The sequence below is a fragment of the Girardinichthys multiradiatus genome, chromosome 12 (genome assembly GCF_021462225.1).
Source record: "Girardinichthys multiradiatus isolate DD_20200921_A chromosome 12, DD_fGirMul_XY1, whole genome shotgun sequence".
Classification (NCBI taxonomy): domain Eukaryota; kingdom Metazoa; phylum Chordata; class Actinopteri; order Cyprinodontiformes; family Goodeidae; genus Girardinichthys; species Girardinichthys multiradiatus.
Window position 1 is genome coordinate 31659462 of NC_061805.1, and position 21113 is coordinate 31680574.

Sequence of the window (21113 nt, forward strand, 5' to 3'; positions counted from 1 at the left end):
TAGACAAAATACTAACATTTACATGGTGTTAACATATATAAAATAGTAGCAAGGATGAGACACTTATTCCAACAGAAAAATGCTTTTATGGCCATCACTAGAAATGCTTAGTGAAATATTGTATTGTTAAAATTTACATGAGAACAAAAACAAAATAATTCAAGTTTAAGCTAATAGTAATTCTTGATGATGGTGGGCATTTAGTGGCAGCCACACTCTTCAACAATCATCTCCTCGTGGTGCCGCAGGGTTAGGTCGTCGTTCTCATAGTACAACATGGAGAGCGGGGTGAGGCGTGTCGGCACGCATGACGGGCAGGACACTCTTCCTGGGTGGTGATGTTTCAGCAGGCTCTGAAAGTTATAAAAAACATCTCACATCAACAGATCGACAACTGTGCAAGCAGAGGGAGCTGAACTCTGCAGTCGTCATCTTACCTGCATGTAGGCGTGGTTGGTGGGGTTGAAGGACTCATCTAGCGGTATGGGACACTCTCCCTCACAGCGATAGGCGTTGTAGCGTTTCGGATGCACAATCCACTCATCCCAGCCGATGTGGTCAAAGTCTACCCACATGTCCACCCTGCGACACAGCGGCCCCTGAGTCTGCTCCACTGCAGGGTCCACGGTAGGTGCAGCTCCATCAGTAACTCGCGAGACCTCCATTCGGTTTCTCTTGTGGCGCCGGCCTTGATTGTCGCTCTTGACCTTGTTGGCTGTCAAATACTTGGAGTTCTCTACAGTGTGAATAAGACTGTAAGCTGCAGGAGCATCCTGGGCTAGGTTGTGTTTAGTGAAGATGACCATCATTACCCGATTTGATGTTGGATGTTGTACTTTTCTTTGCCTTGTTCCCACATTGTCCTCATCCCCAGCACCGCTCCCATAATCTTTCTCAGGCTCCCCTGAGGCCTCTTGGCTCAACACCTCATTTCCCTGGTAAAGCCAGTATTTCAGGAGAGCTGTCACATTAAATACCTTCCAGGAAGACTTTGTGCTGCTTGGTGTTGTGCCAAAGCTTCCCAAAAAGACAACCTTCTCCTGGCATGAAGCTCCATCCGGGTCACAGCCGTGTTTCCGGGAGTGATATAAATCCACAGTAGCTCTTTTGGAGGCAGAAAAAGCTGGGAGTCGGATTTGAAGCTCTGCCAGCTGGACGAGATCACTGGTGGAGATGGAGGACATGTCAAATGTGACCATCCATCTGTCACCCACTTGATGGCAACCTTAAAGGAAAGGCAGGAGAAAGAGAAATCAAAGTCTGACACAGCAAGTCTGAGGGAATGTGGAGTCGCTGGACAGATGTCAAAACGCCAAAGTGAGAGGGGAAACGGGACAGGATGTGTATTGGACCCCCCTGTGCAAGGCCGTCTGAGGGCTAATATACAACTGCCCCACATAAAACACAGCCATCCTTTAAAGTCCAATAAGCATTGTAACACTTGCTGGGTTGTAAAAAGGGAGGCTTTGATAAAACATATAGAGCACTAGGCAAAGAGCTGCTGGATGATGGAAACTAACAGTCAGTGTAAAGCTGTGCTAATTGTATAAAGGAACAAAGTTTACTAACCTTTGGCCACTAGACTCAAGACAGAATCAGAGCTATGAACTGACGGTTGATCCCTTTGAGCTGCAAAGGTGTTGACAGCCAGTGACGTGATGGAGTCGGCAGCACTGAAGGAGCGGTACAGCTGCATCATGTACAGAGGGTATTTGCTGTGATGATTAGTTGAATGATTTCTGTGAGTTGAACCGTTCTCCAGGTGTGTGTGTCTACGTGCCCAACCCGAGAAGACATCTTCAAAGAAGCAGAAATAGAGCATGCAGAAAACAACCAGGACTCTGCTCTCCATGTTAGCTAAAACTTACAAAGATCTGCTTCCGTCTGTCCTTCCTACTGCTGCTCTTAGGCACAAATGATGTGTGCAGATGGAGCTGCAGACAGGCCTTTTATAGTGGACAGCTGCCCTTTGATGACCCCTGACCCCTGCAGGCATCTTAACAGCCTCTCTGATCATTGGGGCACATCAGAAGGCCAGAGAAGGACTTTTAGCCAAGGTCATTGTCTGTACAATTTACTTTTTAAATACACAACATACTATATTAACAATTAAAGACTAATATGTACATCTTCTCAAGTCCAATTACCACAGAAAACTTAACATTACAGTCTCTTGCAAAGGTGTTCATGACTCTTAAACCTGTACCCTAACACCAAATCACCATACAACCAAAAACCTCAATGCGCTAGTCAAGTCAAGTCAAGTTTATTTATATAGTGCTTTTAAGCAAGAAGGCACTCAAGGCGCTGTACATAAGGAAAAACATTACAATGATACAGAAAATCAAACAACAGAGGTAATTAAAAAATAAAGAGATTAGAATGATGGATGGAAATGAAAGGAAAATTGGACGGAAAACTTAACTAATAATGTTTAGATAACACAGTCAAAGGCCACTCTAAAGAAATAAATTTTTAATCTTGATTTAAAGAAACTTAGGGTTTCAGTACTTTTACAGTTTTCTGGAAGTTTATTCCAGATTAGTGGAGCATAAGAACTAAAAGCTGTTTCTCCATGTTTGGTTCTGGTTCTGGGTATGCAGAGTAGATTTGAGCGAGATGACCTGAGAGGTCTGGGTGGTTGATACACTGACAACAAGTCTGTAATGTATTTTGGTGCTAAGCCATTCAATGATTTATAGACTAACAGAAGTATTTTAAAGTCTGTGTGCTAACTTTTTTTTTTTTTTAACACTATTGCATTTCTTAAGTTTTCAACATTTTTACAAACAAAAATTTGAAAGTTGTGGCATGCATACTGTATATATTCAATCCCCTTTTACTCTGATACACCTAAATAAAATCCAGTGCAACCAGTTGGCTTCAGAGGTTTCCTGATTAGTAAACAGAGTCCACCTGTGTGTAATTTAATCTCAGTATAAATCAAGCTTTTCTCTGAAGGCCTCGGAGGTTTGTTAGAGAACATTAGAGAACTAAATGCATCACATTTAGAGACCAAGGAACACAACAGACAGGTCAAGGATAACGGTGTTGGTGTATTTAAAGCAGGGTTAGGTTCTAAAACAATATCCCAAGAGGAAATCTCATGAAGTACTGTTCAGTCCATCATCAGAGAATGGAAAGAGCATGAAACAACTGTGAACCTACCCTGATACAGTGCAGGGAAAAAGCATTTGGCATTTGGTTTTTTTCTCTTTGCATCACAGGTCATCAAATACATTTTAAGATCAGGTAACCTGAGTAAATATAAAAAGATTTTTTTATAGGGGGGAAAAGCTATTAAATTCAACTTGAATGAAAAAGTAATAGCCCCATAAACCTAATATCTATGGTGCAACATCTGCCATCAAGAGTTCGAGTAACTGGCAAGTCTTTATATCACTGTGGAGGTCTTCTGGCAAACTCTTCACAAAATAGTTTTAAATCATCAAGATTTGGTGGGTTTTTGAGGGGAGACCTTCACTTTGGTTTTGATGAGCCATTCAGAGGTGGACCTCCTTTGGATTATCCAGCTGCATAACTCAAATGTGACTGAACTGAGCTTAAGGAAATAATTTGATGGCGTTCTACTTTTCTGGTTGAAAGCTGGTTTAATTGTTCAATAAATCATTGCAGCAAAACAGCCCCAGACCATCATAATACCACCACCATTTTTCAGTGTTGGTATAATGTTCCATTTCTGAATGGTTGTCAGTTTTAAGCCAAAAGTAACGTGACCAAAATCTTCCAGAAAGGTCAACTTTTGTCTCGTCAGTTCACAGAATATTTTCCCAAAAGTCTTGGAGATCATTAAGATGTTTTTGGTAATTGTGAGATGGCCTTTGTGTTATTTATGAGTAGCTGTGGTTTTCTCCTTAGAACTCTCCCTTGGATGCCTTTTTGTGCTTAGTCTCTTTCTTATTGTTGAATCGTGGACTCTGACCTAGACTGAGTAAGGGCTGCTGTGCTTAAGATATTACTCTAGGTTTTTGTGACCTCTTGGATGAGTAATTGTTGCACTCTTGGACTAATTTTTGACTAATTTTCAAAGGCCATCCACTCCTGGGAAGGTTCAGTACTGTTGGATGCTTTCTCAATTTGAGGATAATGACTCTCACTATGAGTTATAAAGCCTTCCCAGATTTGTTGATGTTATAAACTTGGGTTTTCATGTTCTTGATCTTTTTAGATCAATACATTATGTGTTGTTTCTTAAGATTTTCAAGAGCTTCAGCCTTGTCAGATAGGTTGTATGTAAGTGGTTTCCAAATGCTAAAGGTTCTGGCAGTAATCATGTTGGGTGTGCTTTTCAAAAAAATGGTTAATTACTGCTATTGTAAAACCGGGGTGTTTGCTCTTCAGTAAATAAATCATCATTTTAAAACTGCTTTTGGTATTTCAGGGTCACTTTGTCTAAAATCATAATGTAATGGGTGTTTTGAAACATTTAAGGGTGACAAAAAAGAAATAAACAAGAAATCTGTATGGGGTGTGTGCTTTTTTTCACAGCATGGCTGTCCACCTAGACTGACAGGTAACCAAGAGCCCCAGAATAGTTGTGGAGAGCTACAGCTTAGGAGGATCCGTTGACACAATGACAAATTTTGCAACGTACAAATCTTGCCTATGAAAGACTAGCAAGAAAGCAACTGGATGTCCAGTTAAAGGTTTTACATAAGGCATGTAGGGGACACAGCAAACATGGAGAAGAAGGTGCTTTAGTTAGATGAGGCCAAAATGTAACTTTTCAACTTACATGCAGTGGAAAAACAAACTGCATTTCATCCTCAACCCACCTTCCCCACAGTGACACATGGTGGTGGCATCAGCACCCTATGATGATGCTTCCCTTCATGGAAAAATATGTGAAATCATCCAGTACTTTGTGTCTGTCTATCACATAAAATCAACACCAAAAAGTCTTAGGTTTATGGCTGTAGCATAAAAAAAATTGAAAAGGTTTAATGGGTTTGAATAGTTTTGCATGGTACTGAGGATGATACAAAGCAAAGATGTTGGGTAAAAGTCCAAGAATAAACAGACCTCTGGACATTTTAGGAAAACATTTTTATTCAGTCAAAAAGATATAAGAAATCCACACATTCAGATCCTCAGTAAACACTATGTGGCGCTGTTCACAGTAATCCTTTGGCTTACTTGGTATAAAAACTACTGGATTTATCTGCAGTCATTGTTTCAAAAATAAATATAGGAGTACAGTTTTCCAGTTCAAGAATGCTGGTAGGGAAAAACGATCCAGTGTTCTGAGAACTAACTCACAAACAAATGTAACGGCATCATTATTAGCGAAACACTCATATAAAGACAAACTCTGTGAATCTTAAATAGACTGGTCATGCAAAGGTAGCAGCTTACAAAATACATGTATTTTCTCTTTCTACATCTCTTTGAACAGATGTTTTGTGTTATTCGATGTTTTTTGTTTCCCTCCGTTAGCGGCTGTTGATGAGAATCTTCTCATAAAGCATTAAAGAAGTTCTTTACCTGCGTGTGCGTGAAAAGATACTTTAGGGTCACAGTGAATTACAAGCATTTATACATCGAACATTGCATCAAAATGCAAACGTTAGTGAGTTTAAAAGATAAACCACATTAGAGCCCCCATGTGGCTCACTGTGGTACAGCAGCCATGAGACAGAAAAGGTAACTCGGTCAGAAGAAACTTACCTTTGTAATGAACAGCTCCCGCACATCGGGATCATTCTTAAACTCAACATTGGCATCGAGCTGCAAGACGGGGATCTTTTTCAACTTCTCGAAGTGTATCCTAAGGATGAAAAGAGCAAAGTTGTGTCAAACACATATTAAAGGCTTCAAAGACCATCATTTGCTCACTGCTGAGGAACAAACACATGCGATGAATGCAGCTCTAACCATTAGAAGACAACAGAAAGGTTTCGTAGAACCATAAACAGCAACTCAGTGCTGCGGTAACTCTTATGGTTATTAACTGATTTTAGGACATAATAAACATGTTATGCTGTTTGCTCTTATAGTTACTGCTGAAAAACTCAAAAACTTAACTTCACATGTTACAGTCATGGTAAAAAATGTACACTGCCTTTCAATTCATGTGTTTCAGACCATAATACAAAAATCCGCTGGCTTTTACAGAGTTCTAAATTACTTAAACCACAACAGACTTCACTCTAACATTAACATTACAGCTTGCGAAAAAGTTAGTGCCCCCTTGCTGCTTCCAAAGGATTCAAGAGAGAATCACCCAGATGCTGGTAATCTAGTCAACTTGATAAAATGAACACCATAAATTCAGGGGTTTTGGTGTTTTGCTCGTTTGGAGCAGAACATTTTTGTGTTAACACAATGCCAAACTGGACTGACATAAGTAATGACCTTAGAGACGGAACTGTTGACTGGCAAACATTACAACAACATTCATCATCCATCAATCTCCAGAGGCAGAGGCTGGCATGGAAGTCTCAGAAATCAGCAACATCCATCACCAAGGTCATTTTCAAAAGTCTTCTTCAAAGGAGAAGAACTTCACATTGTACAAGAAATTAAATACTTGGGTGTCACCATAGACCCCACCTTTTCATTTAGGAATTGTGTTAAAAACATATCTACAAGCATTAATTTTAACATACATAATTTTAGGTGGATCAGATCATCACTGTCATACAGTGCAGCCATAATGTTTCTCCACTCCATGATAATTTCTTAATTTGAAAACTGTTTCACCAACTGATCACTGGCATTATTAGACAGAAAGTCTTTCTGCTTCGATCATTGCCTGACTCTTCAGAAGTCCAGAATGCTTAGTTTTAAAACTTAAAAAACACAATTAAAGGTTGTCTGTATGATTTGCTCCAAAGCCCAAACTGGATCATACAAGTAATGAAACAATCTTGCAAAGCAGAGTGGGAAAACATTTCCCCCACAACGATGTGACAAACTGATAGAACCATACAGAAAAGAGCTATATCAAGTTACTGCTGCTAAAGGAGCTCTACAATACAGGTCCTTCTCAAAATATTAGCATATTGTGATAAAGTTCATTATTTTCCATAATGTAATGATGAAAATTGAACATTCATATATTTTAGATTCATTGCACACTAACTGAAATATTTCAGGTCTTTTATTGTCTTAATACGGATGATTTTGGCATACAGCTCATGAAAACCCAAAATTCCTATCTCACAAAATTAGCATATCATTAAAAGGGTCTCTAAACGAGCTATGAACCTAATCATCTGAATCAACGAGTTAACTCTAAACACCTGCAAAAGATTCTTGAGGCCTTTAAAACTCCCAGCCTGGTTCATCACTCAAAACCCCAATCATGGGTAAGACTGCCGACCTGACTGCTGTCCAGAAGGCCACTATTGACACCCTCAAGCAAGAGGGTAAGACACAGAAAGACATTTCTGAACGAATAGGCTGTTCCCAGAGTGCTGTATCAAGGCACCTCAGTGGGAAGTCTGTGGGAAGGAAAAAGTGTGGCAGAAAACGCTGCACAACGAGAAGAGGTGACCAGACCCTGAGGAAGATTGTGGAGAAGGGCCGATTCCAGACCTTGGGGGACCTGCGGAAGCAGTGGACTGAGTCTGGAGTAGAAACATCCAGAGCCACCGTGCACAGGCGTGTGCAGGAAATGGGCTACAGGTGCCGCATTCCCCAGGTCAGGCCACTTTTGAATCAGAAACAGCGGCAGAAGCGCCTGACCTGGGCTACAGAGAAGCAGCACTGGACTGTTGCTCAGTGGTCCAAAGTACTTTTTTCGGATGAAAGCAAATTCTGCATGTCATTCGGAAATCAAGGTGCCAGAGTCTGGAGGAAGACTGGGGAGAAGGAAATGCCAAAATGCCAGAAGTCCAGTGTCAAGTACCCACAGTCAGTGATGGTCTGGGTGCCGTGTCAGCTGCTGGTGTTGGTCCACTGTGTTTTATCAAGGGCAGGGTCAATGCAGCTAGCTATCAGGAGATTTTGGAGCACTTCATGCTTCCATCTGCTGAAAAGCTTTATGGAGATGAAGATTTCATTTTTCAGCACGACCTGGCACCTGCCCACAGTGCCAAAACCACTGGTAAATGGTTTACTGACCATGGTATCACTGTGCTCAATTGGCCTGCCAACTCTCCTGACCTGAACCCCATAGAGAATCTGTGGGATATTGTGAAGAGAACGTTGAGAGACTCAAGACCCAACACTCTGGATGAGCTAAAGGCCGCTATCGAAGCATCCTGGACCTCCATAAGACCTCAGCAGTGCCACAGGCTGATTGCCTCCATGCCACGCCGCATTGAAGCAGTCATTTCTGCCAAAGGATTCCCGACCAAGTATTGAGTGCATAACTGTACATGATTATTTGAAGGTTGACGTTTTTTGTATTAAAAACACTTTTCTTTTATTGGTCGGATGAAATATGCTAATTTTGTGAGATAGGAATTTTGGGTTTTCATGAGCTGTATGCCAAAATCATCCGTATTAAGACAATAAAAGACCTGAAATATTTCAGTTAGTGTGCAATGAATCTAAAATATATGAATGCAAAATTTTCATCATAACATTATGGAAAATAATGAACTTTATCACGATATGCTAATATTTTGAGAAGGACCTATTTAGTGGAGTGTATTTAAGTTTCAGATTTAGATCACTGTATACCTGGCCAAGACGAGACATTTTAACATGCCCTCATGTTTAAAACCCAAGAATGGGTGAGGGTGTCATTTTGTTTTACCACAAATGTATTTATTGTTTTGCCACAGGGATTTGATCTGTTTCTTACTCAGTACTCTTCTCTATCAGCCACTTCTCATGCTGTTCATGCAGCTTTTCCAGGTAGTCCAGCTGTATTCCCTTCTCTTCTGGCCTTCCCCGTAGCTTCAGACGCTCCATGCATTTCTGAGAGGTCCAAAGTTGTTTGTGAGTCCTTTGTAAGGCCTTGATTTCAGAACTGTAACAATAAAAAAACGTATGTTCATACCTTGGGTGAGGCTCTGAGGTAGATAATGCCCTCCAGCTCCACCTGGTGTCCAAACCTCTCCACCAGAAGAGAGTGCCAGTCCTGATAGACTGTCCATTCTGTGGCATTGATGCAGCCCAGTTCAAACATATTCAGAGCAAAGATGTACCTGACAGAAAAGAGTTAAGGTTAATTTTAACTTGATAGGTGGATCTCACTCTGATTGCACCAAAAATAATACAAACACAAAATACTTGACATTCAGAATGATTCTTAAACTAATTATGGTAACAATTACACAAGGAAACTTATTAGAAATTGTTTTTGATTTCTGGACATCATCCAACCCCAATTCTGGGAACAACAGCTTCTTTAAAGGACTGTTGCTTTAAGTACACAAACATGGGTGAGACTTGATATAAACTTTTTCCACTCTGTCAACCTACTCACCTGTCACTGTAGACAGAGCGCTCATACACCTGGACAGGGGGTCCCTCTGAGTAGAGGAGATGAGCTGGAGGGGGCTGAAGCTGTGTTCTCAGTCGGCTCATGCAGGAATATGTTTGAAAGGTGTAGGACCAGCGCTGAGGGTCCTGGTACATCATCTGCAGCAGGTTGCTGACTGTTGTCTGGGGTGAAGCATCCATTTCCTGGTAAATAAATGGAGAGAATGTAGCTTTATTTCATTATACCATTTGATGAAACAAAGAATCTTGTTGTGGCTGGGTGAAGACTAGATTCACCTTTGAGGTCTTGCCCTCAATGTTCTGCCACCTGCTGACAGGCTCTGCCACCACCTCCCAGTCTGGAGAAGCCGACTGCAGGAGTTTTGCAAAAGTTGACTTTCCAACAGCTGCAGGATAAAAGAACGTAACACAGAGGCAACATCACTCGGCATATGAAATGTACATTTCTTTGTATTTATCACCTGTACACATTGCAATACTGTGTAACCTATATAAATTTCCCCATGCTACTCCCTTCTGCAGGTTATACAATTTTGTACATAATACATACTATCAATTGGGTTCTTGTCTTTCTGTTTATTCACTTCAACCAGAAATACAATGCCTGGCAAAAGTATTCATACACCTTGAACTCTTCGATATATTTTCTCATCGAAATAAAACTTAATTTTATGTGATACACCCACATAAAGTAGCACATAATTGTGAAGTGGAAGAAAGATGATTGTTGTTCAAATTGTTTTACAGATACAAATCTGAAGAGTGGTGTACATTTGTATTCTGCCCTTCTTCTCCCTCTTCGTGTGACTTTGTTTTAACACTGGGGTTTCTCTTGCCACTTCTCCATAAAGGCCATATTTGTGCAGTGCATTAAGGAAAGATGTCCAACAGATTGTTCCACCTGAGCTGTGGATCCCTGCAGCTCCTCCAGAGTTGCCATGGGCCTCCTTCCTGCTGTCTTTGTCCAACCTGCCAGTTTAGGTACGTGATCATATCATGTCATGGCTTTGTGTGATGTTTGACGCTTGGGTAAATATTTTATTAACCTAACCCAGCCTTAAAAGTCTCCACAACCTTATCGCTGTAATTTCAAAACGTTGTCTCTGTTTCTCTTACAAAATCTCAATAAACACATTGAAGTTTCTGGTTGACAAAATGTTACTACGTTCAAGAGGTTTGACTACTTGCAAGTCACTGTTTAAAGCTCTTCACAATGGCTGTTACAGCCGTTTTCTTTATTCTATATATACTAGCTTTTCCTTATACTCCTTAAGGACCCAGTCACAAGGCACTCTGTAACAATACAACCCAAACATCTACTGATCTTACCAATATTTCCCTCGATAGAAACTCTCCTCGCGTGCGATGTAACATCCATAAATGAACTTGAGTGCTTTCTAAAGCAAGAAATACTTGGATCGCCTGTATAATTATCCATAACACTGCTGATAAATGTTGTCCTTTCTCTCAGAAAGATGCTGGATGGTTTCCTCCGTGTGGATGCAAAGCTCTTGAGCTGTGTTAGACCTGCTCCTTGTTTCTGCATTTCAGAAACACGGCGTAACATCAGTCGGCGAAAAGCAGCCATCATGATAAACTTTAATTTTTAAATGACAACACACATTTATCCACAGTAGTCGCTCTTCTGCCTGTTATTAATCAGTTGAAACATCACCACGAGATGAGCTCATGTAAGCTAGCTCTCATCCTCATGTAAAGTCAACTTCCGGTGCGAATTATCGATTAGCTGCTAAAATGTCATAATTCTACCTTTATAAAAAAAATTTTTTTTACTGTTCAGACAGTTTCAACTGTGAACGTTAATTTGAGGTTCGTATACTGTTCACCTAGTGAACAAAATTCAGAGTTAAAATTTGTAACGTGCCTGCTCCACAGACGCTACGAGCGTAGCGTTAGCAACAAGCTGGACATCCGGCATCACATCATGCACTTTCACAATAAAGGCCTTTCAATTTTTCCTTAAAATAACCGCGGACGCAAAACGAGTATTTTTTTGGTTTAATGTGCCAATGTAAATACACAATGTCAGAGATGATTTCGGAAAAAGTTGCCCACGTACATCTCAATGTATAAAAATATCATCAAAAAGTTTATTAATTTCAGAAAATGTAAAACACGGAGCCTGTTATATAGATTTATTATACTGTGCGCAGAGAATGAAATAAAGCATGGCTGACCTTACATACAGGGGTTGGACAATGAAACTGAAACACCTGTAATTTTAGTGTGGGAGGTTTCATGGCTAAATTGGACCAGCCTGGTAGCCAGTCTTCATTGATTGCACATTGCACCAGTAAGAACAGAGTGTGAAGGTTCAATTAGCAGGGTAAGAGCACAGTTTTGCTCAAAATATTGAAATGCACACAACATTATGGATGACATACCAGAGTTCAAAACAGGACAAATTGTTGGTGCACGTCTTGCTGGCGCATCTGTGACCAAGACAGCAAGTCTTTGTGATGTATCAAGAGCCACGGTATCCAGGCTAATGTCAGCATATCACCAAGAAGGACGAACCACATCCAACAGGATTAACTGTGGACGCAAGAGGAAGCTGTCTGAAAGGGATGTTCGGGTGCTAACCCGGATTGTATCCAAAAAACATAAAACCACGGCTGCCCAAATCACGGCAGAATTAAATGTGCACCTCAACTCTCCTGTTTCCACCAGAACTGTCCGTCAGGAGCTCCACAGGGTCAATATACACGGCCGTGCTGCTATAGCCAAACCTTTGGTCACTCATGCCAATGCCAAACGTCGGTTTCAATGGTGCAAGGAGTGCAAATCTTGGGCTGTGGACAATGTGAAACATGTATTGTTCTCTGATGAGTCCACCTTTACTGTTTTCCCCACATCCGGGAGAGTTACGGTGTGGAGAAGCCCCAAAGAAGCGTACCACCCAGACTGTTGCATGTCCAGAGTGAAGCATGGGGGTGGATCAGTGATGGTTTGGGCTGCCATGTCATGGCATTCCCTTGGCCCAATACTTGTGCTAGATGGGCGTCACTGCCAAGGACTACCGAACCATTCTTGAGGACCATGTGCATCCAATGGTTCAAACATTGTATCCTGAAGGCGGTGCCGTGTATCAGGATGACAATGCACCAATACACACAACAAGACTGGTGAAAGATTGGTTTGATGAACATGAAAGTGAAGTTGAACATCTCCCATGGCCTGCACAGTCACCAGATCTAAATATTATTGAGCCACTTTGGGGTGTTTTGGAGGAGCGAGTCAGGAAATGTTTTCCTCCACCAGTATCACGTAGTGACCTGGCCACTATCCTGCAAGAAGAATGGCTTAAAATCCCTCTGACCACTGTGCAGGACTTGTATATGTCATTCCCAAGACGAATTGATGCTGTATTGGCCGCAAAAGGAGGCCCTACACCATACTAATAAATTATTGTGGTCTAAAACCAGGTGTTTCAGTTTCATTGTCCAACCCCTGTACATTTTGTCACACAACTAACATAAACGTCAATTATTGTTTTCCACAAAATAAAAATCTTCAAATGCTGCAACCATTTGTATTTAGCCACCGCTATTTTGACACCTCTAAATAAACTTCATTGCCACCAATTGCCTTCGGAAGTCGCTTCATTAGTTAGGAGTCCAACTGTGTCATTCAATCTCAGTATCAATACTGGTGTTCTTTGAGGTTTAGCGAACAAACAGCATCATGAAAACTAAAAACTCAGCAGACAGTTGTGGAGAAAGCAGGGTTAGGTTATAAAGATATGTTCCAAACTTTGAACATCTCAGAGAAACCTAATGGAAGAGTTTCAAGTGCAATTTGCAGTTTGCCACAAACCATGTAGAAGGCAAGCATGTGGAAAAAGCTGCACTAGTCACATAATACCAACACTATATAGCCTATATGCTAAATGATATTAACCTGCACACCCTGTCCCTACCAGATTGCATGATAGGGGCAGCATCATGCTGTTTGGATGCTTTACTACAGCAGAAAGAAGAAAACCTGTTAGCATCTGCAAAAGACTTGAAACTGGGGCACAGGTTTGCTGTCCAGCAGGACCACAACCCTAAACATACATCATGAGGTACAAAGGAATGGATTAGATGAATGCATAGTTGTGTGTTAAAATGGCCCAGTTAAAGCAAAATCCTAAATACATTTAAGGAATTTGTGGTAAGACATGGAAATTGTTGTCTAGACGATCCCTATCCCATCTGACAAAGCTTGAGGAGTTTTTTTAAGAGGAATGGGGGAAAACCTTAGTTTCTAAATGTACAAAGCTGATTGAGACTCACCCGAAATGGCAAACCCAGTAAATCGTGGTTCTACAAAGTAGTGACTTAGGAGGTATGATTACAAATGCACACACTTTTTATTTGTAAGAAATTCTTCTTCCTCATCACAGTTGTGCATTTCTGTGTTGCTCTAACACATAAAATCCCAATAAAATACATTTAGGCTTGGGAAGGCAACGTGACAAATGTAAAAAAGGTTTAAAGGGTATGAATACTTTTGCAAGGCACTGTATACCAGATCGAATCACTTGATCCCAATATTCCTGTAACACAAATTAAGCAGATATTCTTTAATAGGTCACAACAACTTTATTTTGTTTAAAGAGCACAATTTCATGAAACGTTTCACAAAATTGTAAATATTCATTTTACAATTTAGGTACTGAAATTAAAACGCTGAGCAAAAACCATTAAAGTAGTGCCAAATTACATTTTTTTGCAAGCCATTTATGCGTGCACACATACATTATAGCAGCAGACAATTTAGCTATAATCACAGATTAGAATAGTGATAGAAAACATTTGAAGGTAAAGAATTTGTAAGTCATGGTAGTTAGAGCTGCATTATCAGTAACTTGTGTTTTTGATGGTGATCTTTTGGGCAGCGTTGATCTTGAAATCGCCAACACCTGAGGAAATGAGGTATGTTGTTTATTGAACTAAAGAAAAAAATACCACAGTAATTAATATCATATACTGTCATTGCAACAAGTGCTTTTGTCCTCACCCTCAGTGAGAGCCGTGCCATCAGAAGAAAGGTGCCAGTATCTGCGGTCGCTTTGCCTGGCCTGCTCTCCGTTTACTGCGCTTAAGAATGGTCCCCAAAGACTGGATTCCTTCTGAAATCTGCCACACAGGATCGGATTTTACTCACTTCAGCAGGTTTGACAGAAGTCGACTTACTGCGGCTCATTAAATGAACTTACGTGAAGCCAACATTCCTTCTCTCAAGCAGCTTGAGGGCTTCCAGCAGGGATCTCCCCTTTGGCACGTCCACAGAGTATAGAGCTGCTGCTCCGCTGGCCGTCACCACTTCTACCTTCATATTCACTTTGGTTTCACTTGGTAAAACCACAACAGGAACTACGGGCTCCGATGTGTCCACCAATGTGTCTGCAAACGGGCAATAACATAAGGAATAAAAGGCAACACCGAACACAATGATCAAACAAGGTGGAAACAATGCTGCACACACCATCCTCGTTGCGGCAGTCCTGAGTTTTTACCGACAGGTAGGATTTTCCCTGTAGACCTGGCAGAGTCTGAGAAATGGCCATGGGGTTGTGGTAAGTGTTACTTCTGGCAGCTGTTCTCATGGCCTCCATTGATGCAGCACACTCTCCAATCTCACTGCCCATTGCCAATAAGGCCTTGAATGCATCAAATAAGTAAATCAAGCAAAAATCAAATGCTCTTTAAGATATGTAGAGGAAGGGACAAAATATGGGAACTGATAACAAATAACTTCTTACCTGAACTGCCAGACCTGTGCTGAACTCATTGCCAATATGACCGTCAGATCTACGAGAGGCCAGAAGCTTCTGCTTGATCTTGTTGAGAGATGTGTCCAGCTCTGCTGCATTGTGCGCATATGACCCAGAGTCCTTCACACACTGGAGGGCCATTCCAGCCATAGCATAGGTATCTAGAAGGGAAAAAATGCTGAATTACAAGTAAAACAGAGCCTTTTAAAAACTAGAGCTGAAACACACACTGGTCTGCATGTTGCCAAAAATATTGGCTCCTCAAAGAGTACACACCACTGTTACAATGGCAGATGTTTCTGATGTGAAATAAATCCAAATGTTTTCAGTACATATTGTTTCAATTATCCTATATATTTAAACTGAAAAACAAACAATTATTTTTAAAAGGAGCAAATGAGCATGCCACATCTTGACTTGGTCATATTTGGCCACTCTGCCTCGCAAAAGTTCTCCAAATCTATCAGGTTGCGAGGACCACAGTCCTCTTTGGGTAATACCACAGATTTTCTATCAGAATTTGTTCTAGACCTTGTCTAGGTCATTCCAGTAAATTATTCTTGCTGGCATGGTGAAAAAAAAAAAATCAATCTTTGGCATTCTAGCAGACACTTATTTTTGTTTAAAGTTGATTGGTTCTTGTGAATCCACCTTGCTGAAAACCTCAGGTACATTTGAAGGAAACTATCCCCAGAGCACGATGCTGCCACCATTATCTCATTTAGTAGTAATGGTGTTCTGTCTGTGTTGTTTTTTTTTCAAATATGCCCCAAAAGTTAAAGTTTGGTTCCTTTAGACCAAAACACATTTTACATGAGGATGTAGGTGGTTTTAGCCATGCCTAGATGTTTCCTTTGAAAGAAAATAAATCTATCTTGCAACTCTAGTCCTAAGTCATGACAAACGGAGAATCCATGAGATTGCAGTGTTGCTGTCGGTCCCTTTCAGCCTCCAGATCAGTTTCATTCTCATCTTTTTATCAGTTTAAGGGAAATGTCCAGGTTTAGGTTTAATTCATTTAATTATTGATCATAATCATTTCTTTGCCATAGCAGATGTATCATGCTGTGAACTTTTTTGTACCACTCTCCTGACTGATATCTTTGTACAATGAGGACATTTTGATCCTGCAACCTTTCTGAAAACTATTGCTTTACTAAAAGATGGAAATGAGCAATGGTCAAAAAACTCTATCTAGGACAGCTGAACTTTATATCAGGTCAATCTGGTGTGAACTTAAGGAGAATGAATGCTGAAACTGAATCAAAAGGAGCTTCAACAAAGAATTTGTCTTAGGATGTGCAAACTTTGGCTACCAGGATTTTGCAGCTTTTTTATTTTTTTCTAATAAAACTGTTTATTACTTAAACAATACATCATGAATGCCATATTTATATCAAAGGCGTTTTGAAATAATTGATCAAGGCTATTTTATTTTACAACTCAAAAACCAGGAAATTTAACATCGTTGATTGCAAAGATTTATACAGCTCTGAAGTCGCTTTAACTCACCAACACTCTCCGTTTCTCCATGGTTGAAGTTCTCATTTTCTGCTGCTTTGATGAGCTTGTGGCTGACATGGTGGTTGACCCTTATGCCGCTCACACAGAGAGCGAGCACACCCAGGCTGTACTGGTAATAGTTGGTCAAAGGGCGGTGGCTGACTGCAGGAACAGAAAAGAGATAATTTTGTCGTTCTGATATCCAGTTAAGCTTGAATCAGTTATTAGTAGCCATATTTCTGGATAATGTTATGTTAGATATGACGTTTAAGTGTTTCATTTTTGTTTTTCAGAGTTTTTTTTAGAAATAGCGTCCTTTCTGAGAGAAAAGACCAGTGAACTCTGACCTCATGTCACAGGATAGTAAAACACAGGTTTCTGCAAAAGTTTTATAAAAAACTGAACCTGTGAATGGGAAATCTTACAGGCGATGTGATCTTTCTCCTGCTCCATCTGTCTCTTTAGGTGTGTCAGCAGTGTCTCATTCTTGTCGTTCACCAAGAAGGTGATGGTGTTGAGGTCATAGCAGGAGGACTTCAGGGCCAGACTGTACAGAGCGATGAGGCCAGTCACAGCCTGGCTGTTTGTGAGTGAACTGAAAGACAGCAGAAAAAGTTTAATACGGTGATCAGCCCATATTTTCACATAGATTATCAATGAACTGCTACATAATCTATAACTATTTTCAAGTACGTTTGAATGTCATCGTGCAGGTTATTTTTCAGTCTGTTGAGATAATCTGTCTCCTTGGCTTGGTTGTGGTGATTTGACAGTCGAAGAGCCAGGTGGACACTGGGATTAGGAAGTCCATCCTGATTTTCCAGAGAGCGAAGAAGATTCTTGTTTAGTGACAGGAGCAGCTTGTTGTTGGATCCTTCAGTATCTGGAACAAAGATCATTTGCAAAAACAAAATCTTACAACTTTATTGTTGCTGACATCAACAAGACCTTTTGATGCATTGCGAAACCCAAAAAAGCTACATCAGCAGCTCTTCCTGCCGGTGGCCTCTGTTATCTTTGCCGGTTGAGCCAGCCAAGCCCCAGTATCAGAGGCACAACCACTAAGCTGTCACAGATGAGCCCCTTCTGGTCAGTCTATGTCTAAAGCTGAGAAGTTTAAGTATTTGAGTGTCTTGTTTAAGAGTGATGGTAGGATAGAGCTGAAGATGGACAGACAATTTGGGGCTTCATCTGAAGTAATGCAAGTGCTGCGTTGATCTGTAAATGTGAAGAAAGAGCTGAGCAAGAAAGCAATGCTCTCAATGTACCAGTTGGTCTACATTGTGACCCTCACATACGGTCATGAGATATGGATCATGAGCAATTGGATGAGTTTCGAGATACCATCTGCTGAAATGAGCTTCTTACATAGGGTGGACAGACTCAGCCTTAGGGTGAGGAGCTCCATCGGGGTTAAAATAAGATGCAAGTTGAGATGTTTTGGTAAGGTAAGGTAAGGTAAGGTAAGTTTATTTTTCAGTAACGAGACACTCAAAGCGCTGTACATACAATTACAATACAATCACAAAGAAAATAAACAGATACAGAAAAACAAATCAAATTATACTACAATCCTTCTGAGAAATCTAAAAATTAATAACAGTCATTTGCATCCATTGAAATTTAACTAAGCAATCACTGAGTTCTGACTAAGCTGAGTCACTGGTGTAAAAACAGCTTTTGTTCAAATTGTTAAGAGACTAGTATTATTTTCTAAAAATCTATGAAAAGGAGAAGAAATGAAGAAATGAAATTCACATTTAGGTAAAAATAATTAGCATGGGAAAGCAACACACATAAGCAAAGATTTTGCAGGGGCATGGTGGACTCGTGAGGGTGCCAATATTTAAGTATGATCATGTGTGCAAAGAATTAGACTGTCAACACTGACGAAGGTGCCATTGTCCTTGAAGAAGAGATGGAAGTTTTATCAAACGGCCATACAGTTCAGTTCACAGATGAGGGGGGTTGCTGGGGCAGAGCGTCGTATTTACTGAACATCCAGGAGAAATGTGTTGATAAGAAGCCTGTGAAGGCCATATCGGGGGGCCTGAATTAGACAAACAATAAATGTTTTGGTTCAGGCCGGCTGTGATTTTCCGCCTGCCTTCAAACTCTTACTGGCTTTCTCAATTTCAAATCCAAATAGCCAAATTTCTGGTACTTCCGTAGATCTTGAGCTTACAACTTTCTCCAAGATTAAATCATATCACCTTTGAGTCCAGGAAACCCAGCCAGCCTGCGATTCTGTTCAAGGATCGCGTCCAGCTTGCAATTCTGCTCTCTGAACATATCAGTCTGAGTGCTGAGAGCTCTAAAGATCCCTTCAAACATCCAAGCAGCTTTGGAGTGCTTTGAACAGCTGCCGATGTTTTACAAATCTTTCAATAAGCCAGGTAATCGCCAACTCCAAAAAGCAGAAATCCTGTTATCAGAAATCCAATTATGTACAAATCTTCCACGTCCTCGACTGACATTGTTGTCTTGTCCCGTTCCCCTTTACCCTGTCTTCCCATTGGGAAAATTTGATCGATTGCGCTGAGAGACCAGCTGACCAAATCCATAATGAACAAATTAGGAGGATATGCGAACAGAGGCTCTAAGAAAAACATAGACAAAAAGCTGAAGCAGGGCAAAAAATGGGGGAGGATCAAGGAGAGATTGGAAAAGCGTCTGACCCCACCGAGAGCAGAAGAGTATCTGATCAGGATGCCTCTTGAGTGCCTCCCTTTGGAAGCTTTTCGAAGCACATCCCTCTGGGGGGAGACCCCAAGGCAGAGCAGGAACTTACTGGAGGGGCTAAAAGTCTATTCTGGCCTGGGGACATCTTGAAATCTCCCAGAATTACTGGAGAGTGTTGCTGGGAGGAGAAATGTCTGTGTTACCCTCTTACACCTGTTACCCCTGCAAGCTGTTCTCCAATAAATCGATGATGATTAGTGGATGGTCCTTAGCAAAGACATCATACTCTTAAAGTTTACCATGAAACATTAACAACGATTGTTCAGTTAAATAAAATACATAAGATAAATAACTAACAATAACATCCTACTTTTTTCAGTACTAACTCCATCCTAACATCTGTCTCATTCAAATATGAACTCAGAAATTACTCTAATTGTATTCATATTACATTAGATAAATGATTTCAGGAAAACTTGCTTTTACCTTTAGATTTTATCCTTAGCATTTAAGCCTAAAGTGTTAAAAGGTCACTTTTAGCTTAGAGGGTTTCTGTCAACTGGACAAACGTTTGTTGCAAAGCAAGTCAAAATCTTGAAGATTGCAAAATCTGAGAAATTCCAGACTGGGTTACATCACAATTCAAGCAGAGAGTGGTTATTGTTTTCCATACACACACACACACACACACACACACATACACTACCAGTCAAAAGTTTTAGATACACTTTCTCACCTAATGGGTCTCTTAATTTTCATGACTATTTATGTTGCAAATTCGCACCTAAGGCATCAAAACTGTGAACGAACACACATGGAATTATATAGTAAACAAAAAGTGTGAAATAACTCCAGACATTTTTATATTTTTTCAAAATAGCACCGTTTGCTGTAATGACTGCTTTGCATACTTAGCATTCTGTTGATAAGCTTCATGTTGTGGTCAACTAAAACGGTTTTCCAAACAGTCTTGAAAGATCTTCCCAGAAGCAAAGGAAAGAGTGGCTACTTTAAGGAATCGAAAATAACATATTTTTGCAAATTGTTGTTTGCCACATAATTCCACATGTGTTCATTCACAGTTTTCATGCCTTCAGTGAAAATCTAAACACAATAATCATAAACATAAAGAAAGTTTCTAAAACGTTTGTATTTTTTATTTATTTAAATAAAAACTACTTACCGAGTGGCTTGCTGGAGGCAAAAGCCAAGAGTACTGCAATAATTACGAAAGGCAGCATTCTGTCCTACAAACATACATATATATCAAATAATAACAGCAACTTTCATATGACATCAAAGCATTTTACACTATGAATGTCGTATAACCTGGGAATATTAGCATAATATAGACGCAAACACAATAGTCATTTAAAATAGTAAGCTCATTTGAAGCAGTAAAGTCGCAACGGATTTGCTGTTTAATAATATAGCTGTGAACTTAAGCTCATTACCTCTCGAGTGTCCTGTGTGAAGAATTAGAGCTGAGTGAGGAAAAACGGAGGGACAAATGCTTACAAGAGCTGTACACGCTTCGGTGTCATATGACCCGTCGTTTGCGATGACACAACTTGAAAAAAAAAGTTCAAGGATTCACCACGGTGTCTTTAAACAACATAAACAGGAAGTTAGATGACTGTGATTGGTCAGAATCAAAGGCGCTTGTCACGCCGACCCAATCAAAGTTAGAGTTGGGCGGGTCGTATCTGCATCACTTTTCAAAGTT

General features: G+C 40.4%; 3 protein-coding genes across 5 annotated transcripts; all 3 read right to left on the reverse strand.

Moving 5' to 3' along the window:
* Positions 1-36: 36 nt before the first annotated feature.
* Positions 37-2337, reverse strand: spaw (southpaw). Its single transcript, XM_047382335.1, has 3 exons — positions 1570-2337; positions 438-1225; positions 37-353 (listed from the first exon to the last, which is right to left on the reverse strand). Exons 1-3 carry the CDS (start codon positions 1850-1852, stop codon positions 201-203), a joined length of 1224 nt encoding a protein of 407 aa, XP_047238291.1. The 5' UTR covers positions 1853-2337; the 3' UTR covers positions 37-200.
* A 2711-nt stretch (positions 2338-5048) lies between these two features.
* dguok (deoxyguanosine kinase) lies at positions 5049-11358 on the reverse strand. Of its 2 annotated transcripts, XM_047381832.1 has the most exons (8): positions 11043-11358; positions 10750-10960; positions 9697-9806; positions 9404-9603; positions 8975-9122; positions 8777-8892; positions 5689-5788; positions 5049-5505 (listed from the first exon to the last, which is right to left on the reverse strand). In XM_047381832.1, exons 2-8 carry the CDS (start codon positions 10856-10858, stop codon positions 5479-5481), a joined length of 810 nt encoding a protein of 269 aa, XP_047237788.1. In that variant the 5' UTR covers positions 10859-10960; positions 11043-11358; the 3' UTR covers positions 5049-5478. The 2 variants fall into 2 exon arrangements, with proteins under 2 accessions (XP_047237788.1, XP_047237787.1); XM_047381831.1 differs by having other exon boundaries at positions 10750-11358.
* A 2649-nt stretch (positions 11359-14007) lies between these two features.
* tcn2 (transcobalamin II) lies at positions 14008-20991 on the reverse strand. 2 transcript variants are annotated; one of them, XM_047380500.1, is made up of 10 exons: positions 20842-20991; positions 20571-20634; positions 17399-17588; positions 17131-17300; positions 16715-16867; positions 15191-15363; positions 14914-15088; positions 14645-14831; positions 14446-14564; positions 14008-14347 (listed from the first exon to the last, which is right to left on the reverse strand). In XM_047380500.1, the coding sequence occupies exons 2-10, from the start codon at positions 20626-20628 to the stop codon at positions 14286-14288; spliced, it is 1287 nt and encodes a 428-aa protein (XP_047236456.1). In that variant the 5' UTR covers positions 20629-20634; positions 20842-20991; the 3' UTR covers positions 14008-14285. The 2 variants fall into 2 exon arrangements, with proteins under 2 accessions (XP_047236456.1, XP_047236457.1); XM_047380501.1 differs by having other exon boundaries at positions 20571-20629; positions 20842-20923.
* Between the last annotated feature and the right edge of the window lie 122 nt (positions 20992-21113).

Coding starts and splice junctions, on each gene's coding strand:
- spaw (XM_047382335.1), bottom strand. CDS start 1,852: ATGGAGAGCAGAGTCCTGGTTGTTTTCTGCATGCTCTATTTCTGCTTC. Junction 1,226..1,569: donor CTTGAGTCTAGTGGCCAAAG/GTTAGTAAACTT, acceptor CTTTCCTTTAAG/GTTGCCATCAAGTGGGTGAC. Junction 354..437: donor CCAACCACGCCTACATGCAG/GTAAGATGACGA, acceptor TATAACTTTCAG/AGCCTGCTGAAACATCACCA.
- dguok (XM_047381831.1), bottom strand. CDS start 11,011: ATGATGGCTGCTTTTCGCCGACTGATGTTACGCCGTGTTTCTGAAATG. Junction 9,807..10,749: donor TTCTATCGAGGGAAATATTG/GTAAGATCAGTA, acceptor TTTATCCTGCAG/CTGTTGGAAAGTCAACTTTT. Junction 9,123..9,403: donor CGCTCTGTCTACAGTGACAG/GTGAGTAGGTTG, acceptor CTTTTCTGTCAG/GTACATCTTTGCTCTGAATA.
- tcn2 (XM_047380500.1), bottom strand. CDS start 20,628: ATGCTGCCTTTCGTAATTATTGCAGTACTCTTGGCTTTTGCCTCCAGC. Junction 16,868..17,130: donor GGAGAAAGATCACATCGCCT/GTAAGATTTCCC, acceptor CTGTTCCTGCAG/TCAGCCACCGCCCTTTGACC. Junction 15,089..15,190: donor GCACAGGTCTGGCAGTTCAG/GTAAGAAGTTAT, acceptor GATGCATTCAAG/GCCTTATTGGCAATGGGCAG.